General features: G+C 32.7%; 1 protein-coding gene across 1 annotated transcript; it reads right to left on the bottom strand.

Annotated features, from left to right (window-relative positions):
• Positions 1-4,907: 4,907 nt before the first annotated feature.
• LOC146999096 (uncharacterized) lies at positions 4,908-17,981 on the bottom strand. The gene is made up of 2 exons (XM_085810629.1): positions 17,711-17,981; positions 4,908-5,151 (listed from the first exon to the last, which is right to left on the bottom strand). Exons 1-2 carry the CDS (start codon positions 17,846-17,848, stop codon positions 5,017-5,019), a joined length of 273 nt encoding a protein of 90 aa, XP_085666755.1. The 5' UTR covers positions 17,849-17,981; the 3' UTR covers positions 4,908-5,016.
• Between the last annotated feature and the right edge of the window lie 452 nt (positions 17,982-18,433).

Raw genomic sequence — 18,433 nt, 5'->3', positions numbered from 1 at the left:
TGTTCTTTATAAAGTTTTCAAAATGATAAACTTCATAAAATCTCAACCATTAATGAATCATTTATTGAAAATACTATGTGAGGATATGGAAACTGAAGAAGCATCTCTCCTTTTGCATACCGATGTCAGATGGTTATCACGCGGAAAAATATTAACCGTATTTTTAGGGTAAAGAACGAGGTGCGTGCTTTTCTTTGGAAAGGAAAAACAGACTGTTTAATAGAAACTGACTGTTTACAGTTCCCTATTTAAGCGACATTTGTATAAAAATCAATGAACTTACACTGTGCTACTCTTTCTAGAGTTATGTTTTAAAAGCAAGTGATAAAATTCTAAAAACGAGCAGTAAAATTATGCACAGTATCTTAGGTGTATCACAGAAGTTCTTAAGTGTGTATAATAGAAATGGGATTTTTGTAATTTTTTTAAACTTTTATTAGTTTAATTATATACACAAGGCCATAGTTGAGTCATTCGAAATCTGAACACTCGTAATCTAAATATGAAACTACGCTATTCAGTTAATAAAAATGTGTTTACAGAAATATTAGTGTAATTTTTTATTCGATTTAAAATCGAATGCATATTACAAATGCGGAAATTTTAGAAGCTGCGGGCATTGATGTTTGCAGCACAGAGGCAAGCAGGAAGTCTGTGGTGTATTTATAGTTCTATAATATCTCAATTGGTCAATTATGCTTTTGATTTAAAAAAATTAATAGTATTATCGGCTAAAAAGGACTTTTTGCCTCATGTAAATATACTCATCTTGAATATTATGAAAGAATCATATGAAATCGGTTAGTTTTGAAATGACGCAGTTCAGAGAAAGATTTATCTTAAGCATGTTACTATTTTTAGGCTAGAAAGCGAACTCACGAAAAGTTTCTTCCTTTTAAGCAAAAGATGTAATTTTGCACAATCTGACTGAGCGCGAACGACTTATGATTGCTTTTCAACAATACAGAACTTTTCAGAAGAAGGTATTGAAATACAAGGAATATCTTTTGAAGAAATTATTCAACACCTGTAAGGTTTAAATGAAGGCTTTATATCATTATTTTTCAAATGAATAAAAGATTAAATATCAAAATTCTTTGGGGATTAGAAACCTATTTATTGTCAATGCAAAACTTTCAAGCATGTCAACAGAAGAATACGAAACTCTTATTAAAATGGCATCTCATTCATTGTTGGAATTAAAATAATGAAAATGTAGCGGAATCGTTGGCACTTTTATCGTTTGCAACTAGCAATATGTGCGAATCGGAGTTCTCAAATTATGCGTCGACAAAAAGTAAATACCTTAACAGAATGGATACCGAACCCGATATCAGAATTTAACATTCATTCATAAAACCAAATATAAACTATGTATAAATGCGATAACAGAAAGCACTCATTAAAATTTAAATCATATCTAAATACGTTTTTACGTTAAGAATTATTTGAATTTGACTTTATTTTGAAATATTATTCGAAGCAAATAAATATTCTAATAAATAATTTTAATTTTATTACACGAGGAATTGCACGAAAAAAGTGGAGCTTAAAAAGGTTCCACTTGTCAAAAAGTTTAAAAAACGCCGTCTTAGAGTTTACAAACATCAGATACAATTCGTACTCATTTAAGAATTTGGCAAAGAAGTTGTCTTAGGCTAGCTTAGATTTAGAACATATTTCTATTAATTTCGAAGATGTTCTACCTTAAATTTCATTATTCCATTTTGCACGCATGTGAGATATCATTACCATATTTATAGAAAACTAGTGGCAGAGCAAAGGAAAAACGGTCATAGTGTCATCAATCGGAGAAAATTAATAATGAGAAGGGGAAAAGCTAAGACATTAGATTTTAAAAGGCATTAGGGAAAAGTGGATTGGCATTAAAGTCCCGAGATGAATATTAATAAGGCTTCAATGATAGCTCATTCACAAACCTTTTTCATTTCACTAGCTGAAAAGATATGTGCGATAATATTTAGAGCCAAAATGAACATTTTGGATAAGTGACAAGCTGTAATTAACTATCGAAGATTTCTTTATTTCGCATATATTTCTCTTTACACCTAAATCAAGTAATCAGTTTTAAAAAGATTTGAAAAAATTTATGTTTTTGACAAATGTTAAATTCGAAAATTTTATTCGTGATTTTGCAAAAATAATGCAGAAGTGGAATTAATCAATTACATCTCATTTAATCCTCAACGTCATATTGTTAGAGCGTATCCATACGTAGAAGCGCCGACTTACGTAAGAACAGATATTTTATTTTATTGCTGTGAGTATCATTGATTATAGTTGTTATAATAAATTCCATTCCTGCAAGTTAAATATTACATGCAGTTCAATTAAACTACATATTCTTTCGTTACTTGTTATTGAAAATCTTTATTACTCTTCCTAAAATACAATTACAATTTAATTTTACTGTTATGCAAGTATAGTGTGCTGTAGGGCCTAAATTAAGACATAACATAAAAATATAAAACACTTAACGAAACACCTGTGGTTGGCGTTTTTGCAAAGTTTTCTTATTTTAGGTTCAACTATTCATAATTGCAGGCGAATGTGTAGATGAGAAAGACAGTAGTTGATAATTTTGTTTTCTCGGACAAGATATTGAGTTCATCTTGTATGCAGCCAAACTCCGGAAGGCTAGTTCCGATGGTTTAAAACACAACTTTTAGTCTGTTATGAGATGTCAAATCTATGAAGACTTCTGTTAACCAGAATTTTTTTTTTTTTTGTTGTTGTTGTTAAAAGCTATTTCCCGCTTCTGGTATAATGGTTAGGGAGAGTGGCTCCTGCACCGATGGGATCGGGTTAGAATTCAGAAGAGAGCAGGAATGTTTATAAGTGTATAGATTTTATAAGCGTAAGTGGTACTGAAAATGAGCCGAAAGTCCTCTCGAGACTTTGTGGTTGTGGAAGAGGGTGGGAGATTGCCAGAACAATATCTCCCCAAATTTCAGGTCAAAACTTCACAGTTAGGGCAGCAGGAGTATAATTATAAATTAATAGTGCATTTTCTGGTAACTCGTATACTTCTACATGCACTTCGATAAGTTTTTGTTTCCACTGAACAATTCAAAATCATTTAAACACCTTCTCTAGCAGTCGCGGAATAAAGTTTAAATGAATCTTTCAAAGGAGATGTGCCTGAATACTTTTCTGTATTTTTCCTTGAATCTCTTGAATATTGAATGAGAGCATTTTATTTTCTTCCAACAAGATGCACACGTTGCCTTCCTTTTCCATGCATACGAATCAATACGTAAGTTTCCTGTTAATAGAAGAAGCTTTGCCTTTATCTTCAAAAATCTATGGTACCGCCTACAAGTAGGGGTACTCCCTCTTTTCTATACTTTTTTTAAAATGTAGGCCATTTACACGATATTAGACACTCAATTTTCATCATTTTAAAGCTTCCCCAAGGCAGCATAATGGCTTATTACAAATGCTGCTGCTGTTTAAAATGCCTGTAGTTTTATCTAATACCCGAGCACTTTTCCTGAAGACAAGGGTTCTTACGCTAATATGCAGCAAGAGGAACTTAAGTTTCCTCCGCATATGCTTCACAAATTATTATATAGAGTCTTTCAGTAGATAAAACACTTTTAATATGTCGTAATTTTTTTACAGTTTATTATTTGAATTATTGCTTTATAAGTGAACATTAATTAGCTATAGAATTAAACTTCACAAAGAAATCAAACCTCCAGATAACTACTGCAGAATCGCTTAGATATCCCAGTACTATCGCTACGAACATTCACTGTGAGATGACACCAAATCTGTGAATCGAGTATGGGTGCTTAGGTATACTATTACTATGAGTTTTGGCGTATCATTTTTGGCCTATCATTACTCTATGACAATTTCAAAAAATTAAAAATATGCTTGAATGCGCTTCAAAACAGTCTGTGTTTGTAATAAGACGAAGTGAAAATAGTGACTTCAAATCGATTCTACATGTGTATATGGAGATAACTTTCGAGAAGCTTCGCTCATTTATTGGTTATTCGATAGCGGAAGATAAAGAGATGAACGTATGGGAGTGGTGATTACTTTAATATTTTAACATATATTACAATATTTTAATATTTAATCAATATTTTAACATCTCACTGGCGTTTGTATCTGTTAGTAACTACAATATTTGTGTCTGCTAGTATGAATGTCGAAAATCCAGGCTCAGTACTAAAAAAAGGCTGGGAATATGACATGCACGTTTGACTGCTTACTGTAATACACTTGTCTAATCTGTACTTCTTCGTACGAAAGAAAAGTATATCTTTCAGTGATAATTGCATTAACAAACTAGTTACGTATGTTCGTTTTCACCACCACTTTTTATATTCATTAGGTTTTTTTGAAGGAGGACACACTAAAAATATATAATGCCTTCACCGAGACTCAAAACTACACCTTTCGAAGACGCGGTGAATATGTTACCATTTACACTACGAATACATGCTGGAAGAAGAAAGAACATACCTGCTTCTAGGACAGTAAAAATTTCTTCGAATTTCTTTCGATTATCAAAAAAGGTGGTAACGTAGATCTTTTGTAAAAAAGGAATAGTATAAAGCAGACTTCAGTAAATGGGTTCAAATTATTAACTGTGTATGGTAGAAATCTGTCAGTTAAACAAGCAAATTAATATTGATGTGAGCATTGATAAAATTAAATCGCTGTATAAGAGATGTATATTTGACAATACTGATATAATATTTATGCGAATTTTGATAAAATTAAACCGATAGATAAGAGATAATCATATTTTAAAGCACAATGAAATCTGTTATTTTCATCATTATGACATGAATGTAGGTTTATATATTGTTCTATTTTAAAATTTCAGGAACTGCGTCAGATCTATCCCAGGATAATACCAATGAAAATCTTATAAAATATTTCTTATTTCTGTTGTAAAAGTCGTAACACATTCTATAAATGTCATGTGCTATAACATAATCTATTGCATATGTTAAGTTCAGATGTTACTATAAATTATTGCATAAAAGAATGTTTCTTTCCTTCTTTCAGAAGAGGTTTACATCTCTTTTTCAGTAATCCTACGCAGCATTGGTCTGCAGTACATTCTTCATCACCACATTTTTCTTGACAATCTACGATGCCAATCACCTGCAAAGGACATACAGTTAATAAAGAATGAACCTTGGAAGATACTTTAGAAAATATGTATATATAACATTTTATGAGTTTAACAAGAAGTTTTTAATTACCATTTTGTTCACAAAATATTACATAATGTTGTTAATTTCATCGAATGCACGAAAAGCAAAATCTTACTTTGCATTTCATCAATATGATGCTCTTTTTGCTTATTTGGAATCCTTAGAAAATTTATTTTCCTTACATTTAGTATTGCTTTTACATGAAATTTTAACTTATACTAGGCAACGTTGATAATAATTGTTACATCAGCTTTCAAGTTTTCGAAGTGCGTAGCATTTCTCAAAAGGTTTGCTATGTATTCGCTTCAAAACTTACCTCTCGGCCTTGATTGTTAATAACTTTTAATTATAAATTGACAAAATTGGAGTTTGATGATATTTTTGAATCCTGTTTCATTGACTGTGCTTACACTGAATTACTTTGCTTTACATTGTCTCAGTGCACTTTGTGAAACCAAACAAGAAATCTGATTTATTCAAAAATGAATTATTCTGAGCAGTTGCAGTGGTTACATCCCCTCACTTTAAACAACAACTGATCTTCTTTTCATTGCAGTTAAATACATACAGCTATCTTGGTCCCAAACTTTATTAAAAAAAAAAAAAAAAAAAAAAAAAAAAAAGAAAGAAAACAGAGAAAAGAAAAAAAAGAGAGAAAATAGAAATTATAAAACAAAGGGAATAAATTGAAGACTAAGCAATTTTCTTAATTAAAATCTTTATTCGAAACCAGAGGCATGATCTTAGGCCATACGATACACGCGGCGCATAATTATGTATGAAACTGAAAAAGAATTATTAATGTAACTCGGTCTTACAGTAAAACCTCAGTAATTAATTTAAATAAACGGCTTTTCGTTCATCCCTGGTTTTATTTAGAATCAGAAATTTAAAAGAAAATGAATTGCTCACTGTCGTGCCGATTTTCTGATTATGAAGCTGTCTTAAAAGAGCAGCATCATTAAAAAGAATGGCATTTTACAAAATGAAAAGGAAAAACCTTTCACTTCTGTCTTCCCACAATGTGAAACAGTAGTCAGAATTCTCCCTATCTGCCTGAGCATCAGGTAGAAGAGTTCGTTCATTAGCATTAAATCTGGCGCGATTTATTATTACATTTTCGGCATTATGCATTTATTTTCACACAAAGGGGAGTTTTTCCTCTTCGAAGTTTGCATTATAATGTGCATTTAATTTTAAAAATGTTTACGTAAAGCCGGTTAATTTTAAAGATATTTATTCTTACTTCTGACCTTTTTTAAGAGTTCCGTATGATAATAAAGCATGTTCTTTTTTTCAAGGAAATTTTAAATTTAATAAAATTAAACTCCTTAAAGACATTTTTAAAGAAAAAAAAACATGATTGAAATGATTGAAAATGAATCAGTGGGTTTTTAAAGAGCTGAATGCAACCAATGTTTAGATTTTGATCGTCCTCTGAAAACACGAATTACTATAAAATGATGAACACTGACTGTCATATGCAGTAATTATAAGATAAAAACATCACATATATGCAAATTACGGAATGCAAGCGAACTGGGTACTTAATAGTTGTTTGTAATGCTAAAGAAAGTTTTTTTTTTTTTTTCTTTTTTTTTTCTTTTTTTTAAAGTTGGAAATTATGAGTTAAACAGTTTCAGTCTGAGATTAGTATCTATTGAGGCAAAAAATATTTCTCTGTGATTAAGACTTGAATTCAACCAATGTCCTGTTTCGAGGCTCCTAAATTTTTCTGAGTAAAATTCTAGCTAGTATATACTAAAGCTTTAAATAAGAGAGACTCCGCGACTCCGCATTACAACTGAATCAGCATTTACAGAAAATATTAATGACACATTTTGCTTAACAATTAGTGAAGTGATTTTAATAGAGGATAGAGAATGAAAGACTCAGTTTGCCTGGAAAAAGTAAAATGCGTGGCAAAACTTTAGCAAAGAAGGAAGAGAATTCTTCTCCTCAAAATGCGAACAAATCAGGAGTATTTATGGATTATATTTATTTGGTCAGAATATCTTTAAGCAGAGCTTAATTTCTAAAATTAGAAGCCCCGGAGCCTTGTAAAAGGTAGTCAGGAAAAATTTAAAAAAAATAAATGAATCAAATGACCAATATAATATTTAATAATTAAATCAAAATTGAATAAAATGTAAAAAGTTAAGTAATTTTAAAAATTATTAAATTAATAATAAGAAGATAAAAAATAAAATAAAATACTGTACCCTCATCTTCTTAGGGTCTCCGGCTGGAATTATGATTTCACACAAATGCTAAAAAAATAGCTCAATAAGATTCCGGCTGAATTTAAGCTCTGAATATAATGTTGCTATTTTAAGGGACGAATAGAAACAAAGATCATTCTCTTTCCTACATATAAATAAAAAATGTTTAAACGGTTTAAACTAAGAAGAATAGATAAAATGCTAGAAACAGCGCGATAACATGGCATGAAGTTTTAAAGGAAATGTATAAGTATGAAGACAAACAAAGAGTCCAATACTTTCAGACCTGTCAGGTAAAACTTTCTGTCAAGTAAAACACGTTGAGGGGGAGGATAGTCCACAAACTTTGAGAAGTAGCGGAGCTGGGCTCCGATGAGTTCCAGCGCAATTTATACTCTGTGTTTAAATGGATTAGAAGCCGAAATAAAAATGCAGTGATCCTTCTGCACGACACATACTAATGGTGGCCAGCGGAAGGTGACTGCTAGTCTGAACTGCAGCATGAGGGTTTGAATCCCATGAACGTCTTGGTTATTTAAGTGTCGTTTCGGCGTAATATCACACAGCCTTTAACGGTGTACCTTGTGCAACGTTCGCAGTAATTAGATGATTGGCTTGGTTTAGCTTATTTTCTCTATGGCAAAACACTTGAGGGCTATCTGCCTAAGGGGAGGAAAGCTTTCGTGGAGGACTTTATAAGGAAACCTGGTTCGTATACATGTGAAAAAACACGGAAACGCCCATGCAGCCAGCCCGTTCGAGGGATTAAAACCTCGGATGGAACTACCAGTTTTCAGCAGCTTTTCCATTCAGCCGCTTTTGGACCTAAAAATTAGACAAATTGAATGGCTGACTGTGTTAGGTATTCATTATGCGTTAGAAATCTGGCCATTTGAAAAAAAAAAAAAAAAAAAAAAAAAAAAAAAACTAGAAACAAACAAAAAAATATCTAGAGTTTATTCTCTGCATCATACCTCGTTATTACAAGCTTAATTAACTTTCCTTTGCTTAAGTATTTCGTTGATTGTTTCGACTTATTCTAATTCACTGATTTTAATTAATTTCTTATAATATATTACTTCTTCATTTACTTAGGAACTAAGTTTATTAATAATTTTATCCCTTTATTTAATTTTCAATTATTTTATTCACTAATTTTTGTTCCCGTTCTTAAAGGCATTCTATAGTGTTCCACTGTTTCTAATTTTAGGAATTAAATTCTGGTAGCTACAATGAAGATAAGCTAGAGATTTTCGCACAAGATAAATAAAGAACTGACCTTCAAGGAACTAAGCAAATGAAAATATCGATAAAATTATAAAAATGCAAAAAAGGCGATAAAATACGAAATCTATTTATAAATTATATACATGTTTTAATAAAAGACATTGACCCGTTTGCTAATTCCACAAACAGAATAAATTACATAAAATTAGTTAATTTAAGTAAGAGTAGAAAATGTACGCACAACTTTAGCGTGGCTCCTTTTTAATGCTTAAAAGGAATTTATAAATGTTTATAAAATATGCTATGTAGTACAGATGGGCAAAACCGCTCCTTTAATGGATCAGATCGGAACCGTTCCCTCACTGAAGTGAATCAATTCTTTTCCACGATTCACCGCTCACTAACAATGACGTTGATGAATGCGTTCGGAACAGGCATGAATCAAGAGCGGTGTGCAAAGATGGGGGGGGGGAAGCCGAAAGAAATGAACAAGAAGTGGGATCGCTGGAATCAACTCAACCTAACCGCTCACTCCTAGGACTGATTTTTTTTATTGTACTTTCAAAATTCACTATAAAAATCTTTTTACACAGAACAACAATAAAATTCTAGAATAAAAAAATGCTAAAATTAAAAAAATAATGAAAACTAAGTTCACTTTTGTTAAAGATTACATCATTTTATTACTATGTAAGATTCTCTAATGTGTACCTTAAGTTACAGTTGAATTTGAAGAATCTTAAGAACTAGTAAGCGAATAATCGCTTAAGTTCGTGAGACAGGAGACCACTGGGTGAGCAGCTGTGCCGCCATGAAGACTTTCAGCTTTATTGCTCACTCAGTGGGACCACGTTTATTTAAAATTTTATATTACAATAAAAATTTTAAAAAGTTTGGTTATATACATAATAAATAAAATAGGATTTTTATGGTATGTTGAATTGCAATAATAGTTCACAATTGGTAAATAGTTAATAATTCATAAATAGTTCACTGTTCATTATAGTGCACAGTTCATAAGTCTGTTAAAGTTTATTTATCTGTTGAAGTTAATAATTAGTCTGAAGTAAGTTCTGATAAAGCTCTGAGAAATTTTATAGTTAGTGTGAAGTAAGTTTCATATTTGTTGATTGAAGTTGGACTGTCTTGAAGTGATGCTAATTATGCCGAAAAAATGCTGATGTGGAATTGTGATGCCTTAATTCATGCTGCCTTTAGATTATCACAATTTTCTATGAGATATTCCATTAAATTATGAAGTTTTTTGCCGAGAGATTTACTTCTGAGTAGTTGTTTGAACCATCCTTGGGCATTTTTACTTGTGAAAGGACGAAAGTGGAGGTCTTTAGTGATTGCACATTCAAACAGGTAATGATTTATTGTTCTTGTTGATCCACATATACAGTTGTCTGTATGATACAAGCCGAAACGAAAAAGATATGAAATGAAGGGTCCATGTGCTGTTAGAAGATATGTTATTGCATTATTTGTTGAGTTCGTGAGACAGTAAGTGAAACTTGAAAAGGTTTAAAAGACCCTTTATTATTCAAGTAAGATTTAACAGAACTCCGTCTTGGAGTTTTACAATAAAGCCGACACTCGGGCTTGAAGTTAGGAAACTAAGAATTAAAACTTAATTATTCTGAACTAAAAAGATATAGCCGAAGCCATCAAGATTCTAATGGAGTTGGCCCCTTTACTCTAGTTGACTGGGAAGCTATTAAGGACCTAAAGTACGGCCGAGCGTAATAATAGCTTAAGAGAGAGTAGCCTAAAAAAGCGGACGTACGCTAGTCAGAATCTCTGATTCTCTCTGACTAAGACAGTAGAACTTCGCGGTTAAATACCGCTCTTCCTCAATTTGCATTCAAACGTGATTCTAAAAGTTCGTTCTGGCCGGAAGTGGTAAGTTGAAATTAAGAAACGATGGAACAGGAAGTTTAACTCAAAATTTAACTGTTAGCTAAATAAATATAATCTTATAACTATAATTGATATTTTGCTGCTACTGCAACGCGCAGTGTAAAAATACATTTTTAAATTGGAGGCAGATTCCGAAGAACAGGAAATTGCTTGCTGACAATACCGGCATTTTTCTTTCTTTATCTCATGTGAAAAAAATGATACCAAATATCATTCGAGGTTCTTCTGTTCTGTGAGATCCATATTTTGTTCTACAACCTTGAAAAAATACATTAGATGGGAAAAAATTATGTTTATGAATATATACTGATTCTAAAGAAGTTTAAAGAGAAATTCACGGCTCTTGATTACAAGACGTTAGTAAAATAAGTAACTAAATAAAAATATAATTTATTATTTTACGTAAATATTACGATAATATTGTATAAAATATTTAATACCTAATATACATAGCCGTACTGGAATCAGATCCAATCATGAATCCGAATAGTGCCGGAGCGCTGAGAGCTAGGAATCCGAGAAATCACTTCCCATAATCTACATACTTTAAACAGATCCTAACACTGCCCGATGAGAAAAAAGAATCTGTCCATTTGCAAAAGAGGATGACCAGTTTCGCTGAGATGCGTCGGTTTCTTTAATTTTTTTTTTTTTTTTTTTTTATAAGTACAAGATGAAGCACGAGCAAGCCAAAAGCACATATACATATATACATACATACACACATAAAAAATAGGTCAGAGACAGGTAAAATTTGGTCCGGTAACTAATAAAGGAAAGACTGCTAGTGTTTACATTAAAAGGAATTAAATTTTTGGCTCGCTTCCCGACATCTCTCGGTGAACTGAAAGAACTGCTGTTCCGTTTTCGCCCGAGTACTGATCATATCTTCAGTTAAGAGAATCGTTTATTTGAGTCGATTCCGGAGCGGATCGTTCATCTCTACTATGAACGCCGTATAAAAGGAATATACATTTTTCAGGTTTTTTCCCATAAAATAGCATAAGTACAATTTATAGAAAAGCCATTTTTTCCCACATCCAAACAAAATTTGCCCCGAAATTGAACTAATTTGAACTAAGCGTTTTCACGAAAAACGTGAAAAAGCTTAGTTCTAATAATAATTCATGAGTTTTCTGAACACAGATAAATTTCCATCTTCTGATTCCAGTCTTTCCGAAATTTTAATAAATATATTTAATACTAGTCCTTAAATTATTTCAGTTGAATGTCATCTGTTGTACTCTTGAGATTAAAAATAAAAGTTTCGGTAAGTGTATACTATGTATAAAAACCAGCAAAAGTATTAGTAAAAGCGGTATTAGTAACACGGTAAATAAAGCTAACTAATTAGCTAAAAAACTGCTAATTTTGCCAATATCAACATTAACTGTGTAAATGTTCAACTTTTATCTGGCAGCAAGATAAAATAATAATTGATTAATATAATTTATTTACTGATTAAGCTTTCAAATATGCATATAAATCAAGCAAACTTAAATTATGACCTTTAATTTAGTAAATATGTCACCTTTCGAACATATGTTACTAAAACTTCCATTCATTAATATGATTTATTTTTAAATTTAGTTTTCCTCAGCAAGCTATTCATAAAAATTCGGATTATGCCGCTGCTTAAAACTGACAGGTTTTAACCAAAGAAAAATTGCAAGATAGTCACTATTCACTTAAGTTTGGCAGGAAAAAAAATTGAAGCGGTTAACTAGAGGCTCCAGAGACCAGATTTGTATAAATTGTCTTTTCGTTAACAAAAAAAAAAAAAAAAAAAAAAGCTTCTGAAAGGTTTCATATTTTAATGGTTGTCCAAAAGATTTCTTTTGAAGTTTACTAGAATTTATGTTTTGAGATTATTAGTGAAGAAAGCCCAGAAAGACTAGCGAAACATTTTACGTGGTTCTAGACAAATATGCATTTACACTAACAAAGTAATGTTATAAACTCGTGTAAAAAATTAACAGAATTTGCACATTATATCGAATTTTTGAAAAACTAAAGGGCAGATTTTAATGAACTTTGGTATGAATGCACATTTATAACAACGAAGGAGATGTACCATTCAAAAGTCATTTTATTATACGCATGATTTATCAGTTATTCTCATAGTGCAAAGATATCCAAAATCCATCTTTTAGTGTCGAAATTAAAAATTAGTCTAAGATGGGTATGGTCCCCTCTCACAGTCATAAAGGTTGCGCAACGCGAGAGTATATCGGAGAGGAGGCAATTGAAGAGTTCATGCGACATTTGGCCCCATTCTTGCTAAAAGGCAGTTTCCCACTCTGGGAGGGTTCTCGAAGGGGAGGATGGAGAGATGACATTGATTTCCAAAGAGCATTCCAGACATGCTCTATTGATTTAAGGTCAAGAGATGTGGCTCGCCAATGCATGCGGCGAATATACTCACTTTCCAGAAAATCGTCGACCAGCTGAACCCTATGTAGACGAGTGTTGTCTTCCATTTACAGTACCCAGTGCAAACTGCGCCCCTGAAAAGCTGAATATAGGGCTCTGAGGTCTTCTCTTTACAAATCACAGCAACCAGGTAGTTGTCGAACACATGCAGGTATGTTCGTCTCTCTCCAACGCAATCCTTGCCCAAACCATTACATCTTCACTATCTTCACCTTTTTCTTGGTGAGGGAGAGGGATATCGTGCTCCAGCTTGTTTTCACTTACAACTATGCCGAGAATCAATGTTCAGGCTGACCCTCGACTCATCTCTAAAATGCATGACATTCCGCTGAAGTCTGGTTCAAGGCGCATGTTGTCAATGCTAACGAACTCTCTTGTGTACTGCAGTGAAAAGGACGTGAAACATTGGGTCTTCTAACAGCCCCATGCAATAACTGAGGGCATAAACCTAATCTTCAGGCAGCTGTAAACCGTGAAACTAAACTTACAGTGGCAGCATACAGCTCGCGTGAGAGCTATGAAGCTGTAGCACTTCGGTGTCATCTTGCCGAAATCGCCAAATAACGATTCTGATCCATCGCTGTCCATTTTGATAGATACTGCTAGGTCTTCTCGATGTGGATCCGGTGTTCTGAAACTGTTTCCACATGTTGCGGGTTACTCTGGGCGTTACAATGAGCTCTGTAGCCACCTGCGCTTGGACTGGCCTCTTCTAATCTATCCTGCATCCATACGTTTGTGGGCACACCTTTTATTAAATACGTTATGAAATTTATCCAACTATTGCGAGAAACATGTCGAACGTCTTAAAAGATTACAAGCACACAAATCGCCGAGAATCCCTCGTGAGCTTATATACGCTGCACACAATCACAACTCACAGACACGCATGTGTGCGCTTACGTATTCGACTCTGGATATTTGCGCAATTTTTAGCCGCATAGTTAATATCTTTAAATCAATCCTTTTTGTACAAGTTGACATCTCCTGTGTATTTGAAAAGTGAAAAAATATGTGTAAAATAAATATATAAAAATCGTTAATGGTTTTAACTCGATATATCCTGAATTAAATGCATTTTTATTTAAATGAATCAGATTAAGATGTAAAACAATAATATTGTTAAGAACCTAATCTATTTCTTTAAATAGTTTTGTTTGATTATGAATAACAAAAATTTGAAAGATAAATATCTCACATTTTGCCGAATATCAGCAGACTTGAATGAAAAGTGAAGCAAATCATTTACAGTGGTCAACATTTAAAGTGAATCAATGAAAAGTCGTGTTTCGAGATTAATAGTCCTTTTGGGGCTAAGAAGCATTATATTCCCTCGATACAGTATTAAAGAATTCTACTTTACGTCTCAATTTTTCACTGAATAATCTTGTAATATTATTTAAAGACGAAGATCAATGGAAATTCTTGCGATAAATTTTGGCTAAATTTAAAGATATGTCTACATGGTACAGGCCATTAAGAACTTGGAAAACATTTAACAATGTACAACTAATGTTATTATTCTATAAACGTTTAGTACCGAATATCTAAGCACTATTAGCGTTATTAAAGTTAAGTCCAGAAGCAAAATGCAAAATCCAGAAACAAATGCATATCCGAGGTTATTATTATTTAAAAAGTTTTTGCTGTTGGCTGTTAATTTTCAAACAGTTAATTTCCAAGCTGTTAATATCGAAGCTCTTAATTTCTAAGAGCTGTTAAGCTGTTAATTTCCAAGAAACACTAGCGACTGTCTTATTAAACTTACGTTTGTTTAACACTTTGTTGCCATTAAACACAGCATAATTCCCGAAAAGAAGGTAGGTTCGCAGACATGTTACTAATGCATGCTCTTCAAAAAAGATGTGAGTTTTCGGCATAAATGAATGCCAGCAAAAGTTATAAAAGTGGATATACGTGGAGAACTGAGCGATGCTTAAAATGTCAGGATCATAGGTGCCCATTGGTGATTCGGTTACTTCGATTATCAGTGAGAAAATCTGCACGTGCCGAAACCACATGCAACAGCATGCGATACAATGGTGAACGTGGAAATTATAAAACTCCAAACTCGACTAAAAGAGTAGAAGAATTTCGAACGAGAACTATTATGATTGCTTTTGAAGTGTGGTGAATTAAAATCGGCACACTTTAATAGAAACCGTAGATATAGACTTTAGACTGATATTTCGACGCTAGGCTTCAATTACAGTGATGAAAGATTTTTAACTTTTGGACGCAAGAACAATGGAAGAGGACGAACACATTATTGAGCAGACCTGTCCAACCCAGTATCTCACATGAGCCAAATAGTCATCAATGTACGATAGATTAGAGAAAAAAGAGACAATGCTATTACTGTACTTAAAGAGGCATTTCAAAAGTAAATAAAAACATAAAATTTTACCTAATACTCTGTAAGGTTTATCCGAAGTTTTTAACAGTTACCTTTATTTAAAGCTACTTTCCCGTCTCTCCTAATTGAGCTTACAATTTCCTGCCAGAGTGTGATTCTAGAATCGCGATTATTGCAAATGAGGAAGAGAGGTACTTAAGTCGAAGTTCCACTGACTTCGTTAGAGAGCCAGAGTTTCTGACTAGAGCGCGTTTTCCTTTTGGATACACTCTCTCTAAGAGATTAGTTAACATTTAGGGGTCAACTCTTTAGAATTTTGATAGATTCGGCTATATTGTTTTAGTTAAGCATTAGTTGATTTCTTAGTAATCTTAAGTTCAAGCCCAGGTGGAAGCTTTTCTATACGCTCTAAGACAGGAGCCAACTGCAAAGTCTTATTTTGAGAAATAAAGGGTAATTAACTCTTCTTGAGTTTACATTTCTGTTTCCTGAGCTAAGGTGATTATTCGCTTACCAATTTTCGAGTTCCATATACTTAGCTGTAAGAGAAAAGGCTGGAACCCTATAACTCTATTTCTTAAAAGAATGGAAGGAACATAAGTAAATACTGGCAACAATTGGATATCTATGGTTTCTTTCCCGACACCTGACATCATTTTTCTGCAACTAGTTTTCAGATAACTGAAGCCATACTGTTGGCGCTAGCAAGTTTTAGAATAGGGGTCAGACGAATGTCTTTTAGCTAGGATATCACTGAATTCTTGTTCCTTTTCATAAGAACGAAACGTTGCTCATACTGATTAGCGCTATCGAACATGGAAATCATATACGATATAAAGTTGCTACCTGTTGTTCCTTTTCATAAGAACGAAACGTTGCTCATACTGATTAGCGCTATCGAACATGGAAATCATATACGATATAAAGTTGCTACCTGTTGTTCCTTTTCATAAGAACGAAACGTTGCTCATACTGATTAGCGCTATCGAACATGGAAATCATATACGATATAAAGTTGCTACCTACCGCAGGCAATTGCTTATAAAATACAGGAATAGCCACTTCACCGAAATTTTGCTTACAGATGAGTCGGGTTCAGCTTCCTATAATTACATCTATAAATAGACTAACATTTTCTCAACTTCGATTAAAAAAAAAGGAGAAGGAAACTGGGACAGCTCAGCTTCGAGAGATCAGATATCTTGAATTCTTCTTCAAGTTCAGTCTTCAAGCCCTGAAGTGTCTGGGCATGTTTTCTATGAAACGGCTTCCCTTTTGTTATCATTCTATAATTCCAAAATTTTTTTATTTCCTCGGAGTCACCAGAATGCTACTGTTTCTCTTGTTCATAAGCTCTCCATCAGGTCTCTGATTTCAAGATCAAAATTGCTGGATCAAAATTTTGCAAACCAGTTTTGGCCCTGACGTTCTGTGAACACATCTTCTGCATACAACATCGGATAATGTTTTCCTATCTTGAACAGCATTTTTACCCTTTCGGTGGTAAAAAAGTAAAATATGCCAAAAATGCTGATTTTCTCTTTCCATATTTGGAAGGACACCAGCCAAAAACTACTGCGTAGAATCAATCGAACTTTTTCACAAACAAGCTTTGCCATAACAACTGTCTAAATATATAATGTATATGCGGCTTAAGTTTGAGCTGGTTGTGAAAAATACAATTAAACCCTCTGTTGGGAAAAAACGAAATTACTTTTCGAACATTTCAAAAGTATGCGTTTTCAAAAGTATTTCCAATATCTTAATTGGGTACTGTAGGTTTTTGTCAATAATTATGTGACACTTTCTAGAGAGTAAATTAAAAAAAAAGTCGTATATTATATAGTAGTAAAGATTTCCCACAAGAAAGAAATAGTTATACAACGCTTTCTGCAGCTGCTTACGAGTGTCTAAATATAGAATAACTTAGTTTATCTGCACTAAAAAAAACTGTTATTACACCAAGTGTAAGAAAATTTGGCCTCTTATTCTAAGACTAGCGATTACAATACGATCATATACTTTAAATTTATTACTAGTTAATGACTGTTATCTCTAAGGTGGTAAACCGAAATTGAATTCACAGCAAAATATTGTTTATTTTGGGTTTTCTAAATTGGGCTTATTTCAATTTTTTTGTCTGAAGTAATAATTACCTAAACCTCGGTGATTATTTAAGTAGTCACGAAAAAAGCAAGTCGCTATAAATATACTACAGAGCAATTTAATCCTAGAAATCTTCTAAAAATACTACGGAATTACTGTTGCTAAATATTATACATACTAATAAAAATTAAATAATAAATATGCGTAGCAATAAATAAAAGTTTTAAAAGGTAGCTTACCAAGACGGCGACAAAACATACGATGATAGTGCAATTCATTTTCTGATGAATATTGAGATCTCTTCTGAGTTTCCTGTGGAGGAGTAAAGACTTTATACAATACATAAACAACTGAGACAGCGGATATGTGCTTTTCATGCTTTTCGTCCATAATTACCTTACATATTTTTCGTTGAATGTTTATCAATTTCGGTCACACATCTAGTGTAGCTATTTTATGCTTAATCAATTCACAGTATTCCCTTTTAATCGAAGAGGAAGTGATTATCATATTATTTTTCGCGTGACCATAACAAACCTTTCCTTAAAATATTTATGTGGAAAACATTTTTCAGTTTTCTAAACACGTTTCTTTTAGCTCATGACTGTTAATTTAAAACATTACTGCTCTGTGTTGTTTTTACAGCATTTAAGAATTCAGAATGATGTCATTGATATTGCTTCATTTGACTGCAATTATTCCAACAGAATAATGCTGTGCGTATAAATTTGTTACATCATATACCCCCGCTGAAGAAATAAAACAGCAATAAGTATTCTGAATATGAGATTGTTGAGTTTAAATTCTTATTTAAAATGTTTCATTAGAACTTAATTTTCAACTAATACTGTATTTCCTCGTGTACTTTCCCCCTTTCTTCAACTAACTTTGTAAAATGGAAGTTCAGAAAGGAAAATTTTTTGAGTAATTTAATTTCTGAAGACCAAAAGCGAAGGACTGAA

The sequence above is a fragment of the Stegodyphus dumicola genome, chromosome 1 (assembly GCF_044657685.1).
Source record: "Stegodyphus dumicola isolate Sdum_Otavi_A_Nest chromosome 1, ASM4465768v1".
Classification (NCBI taxonomy): Eukaryota; Metazoa; Arthropoda; class Arachnida; order Araneae; family Eresidae; genus Stegodyphus; species Stegodyphus dumicola.
Note: the sequence above shows the minus strand (reverse complement) of the source record. Positions and strands in the feature narration are given on the sequence as shown.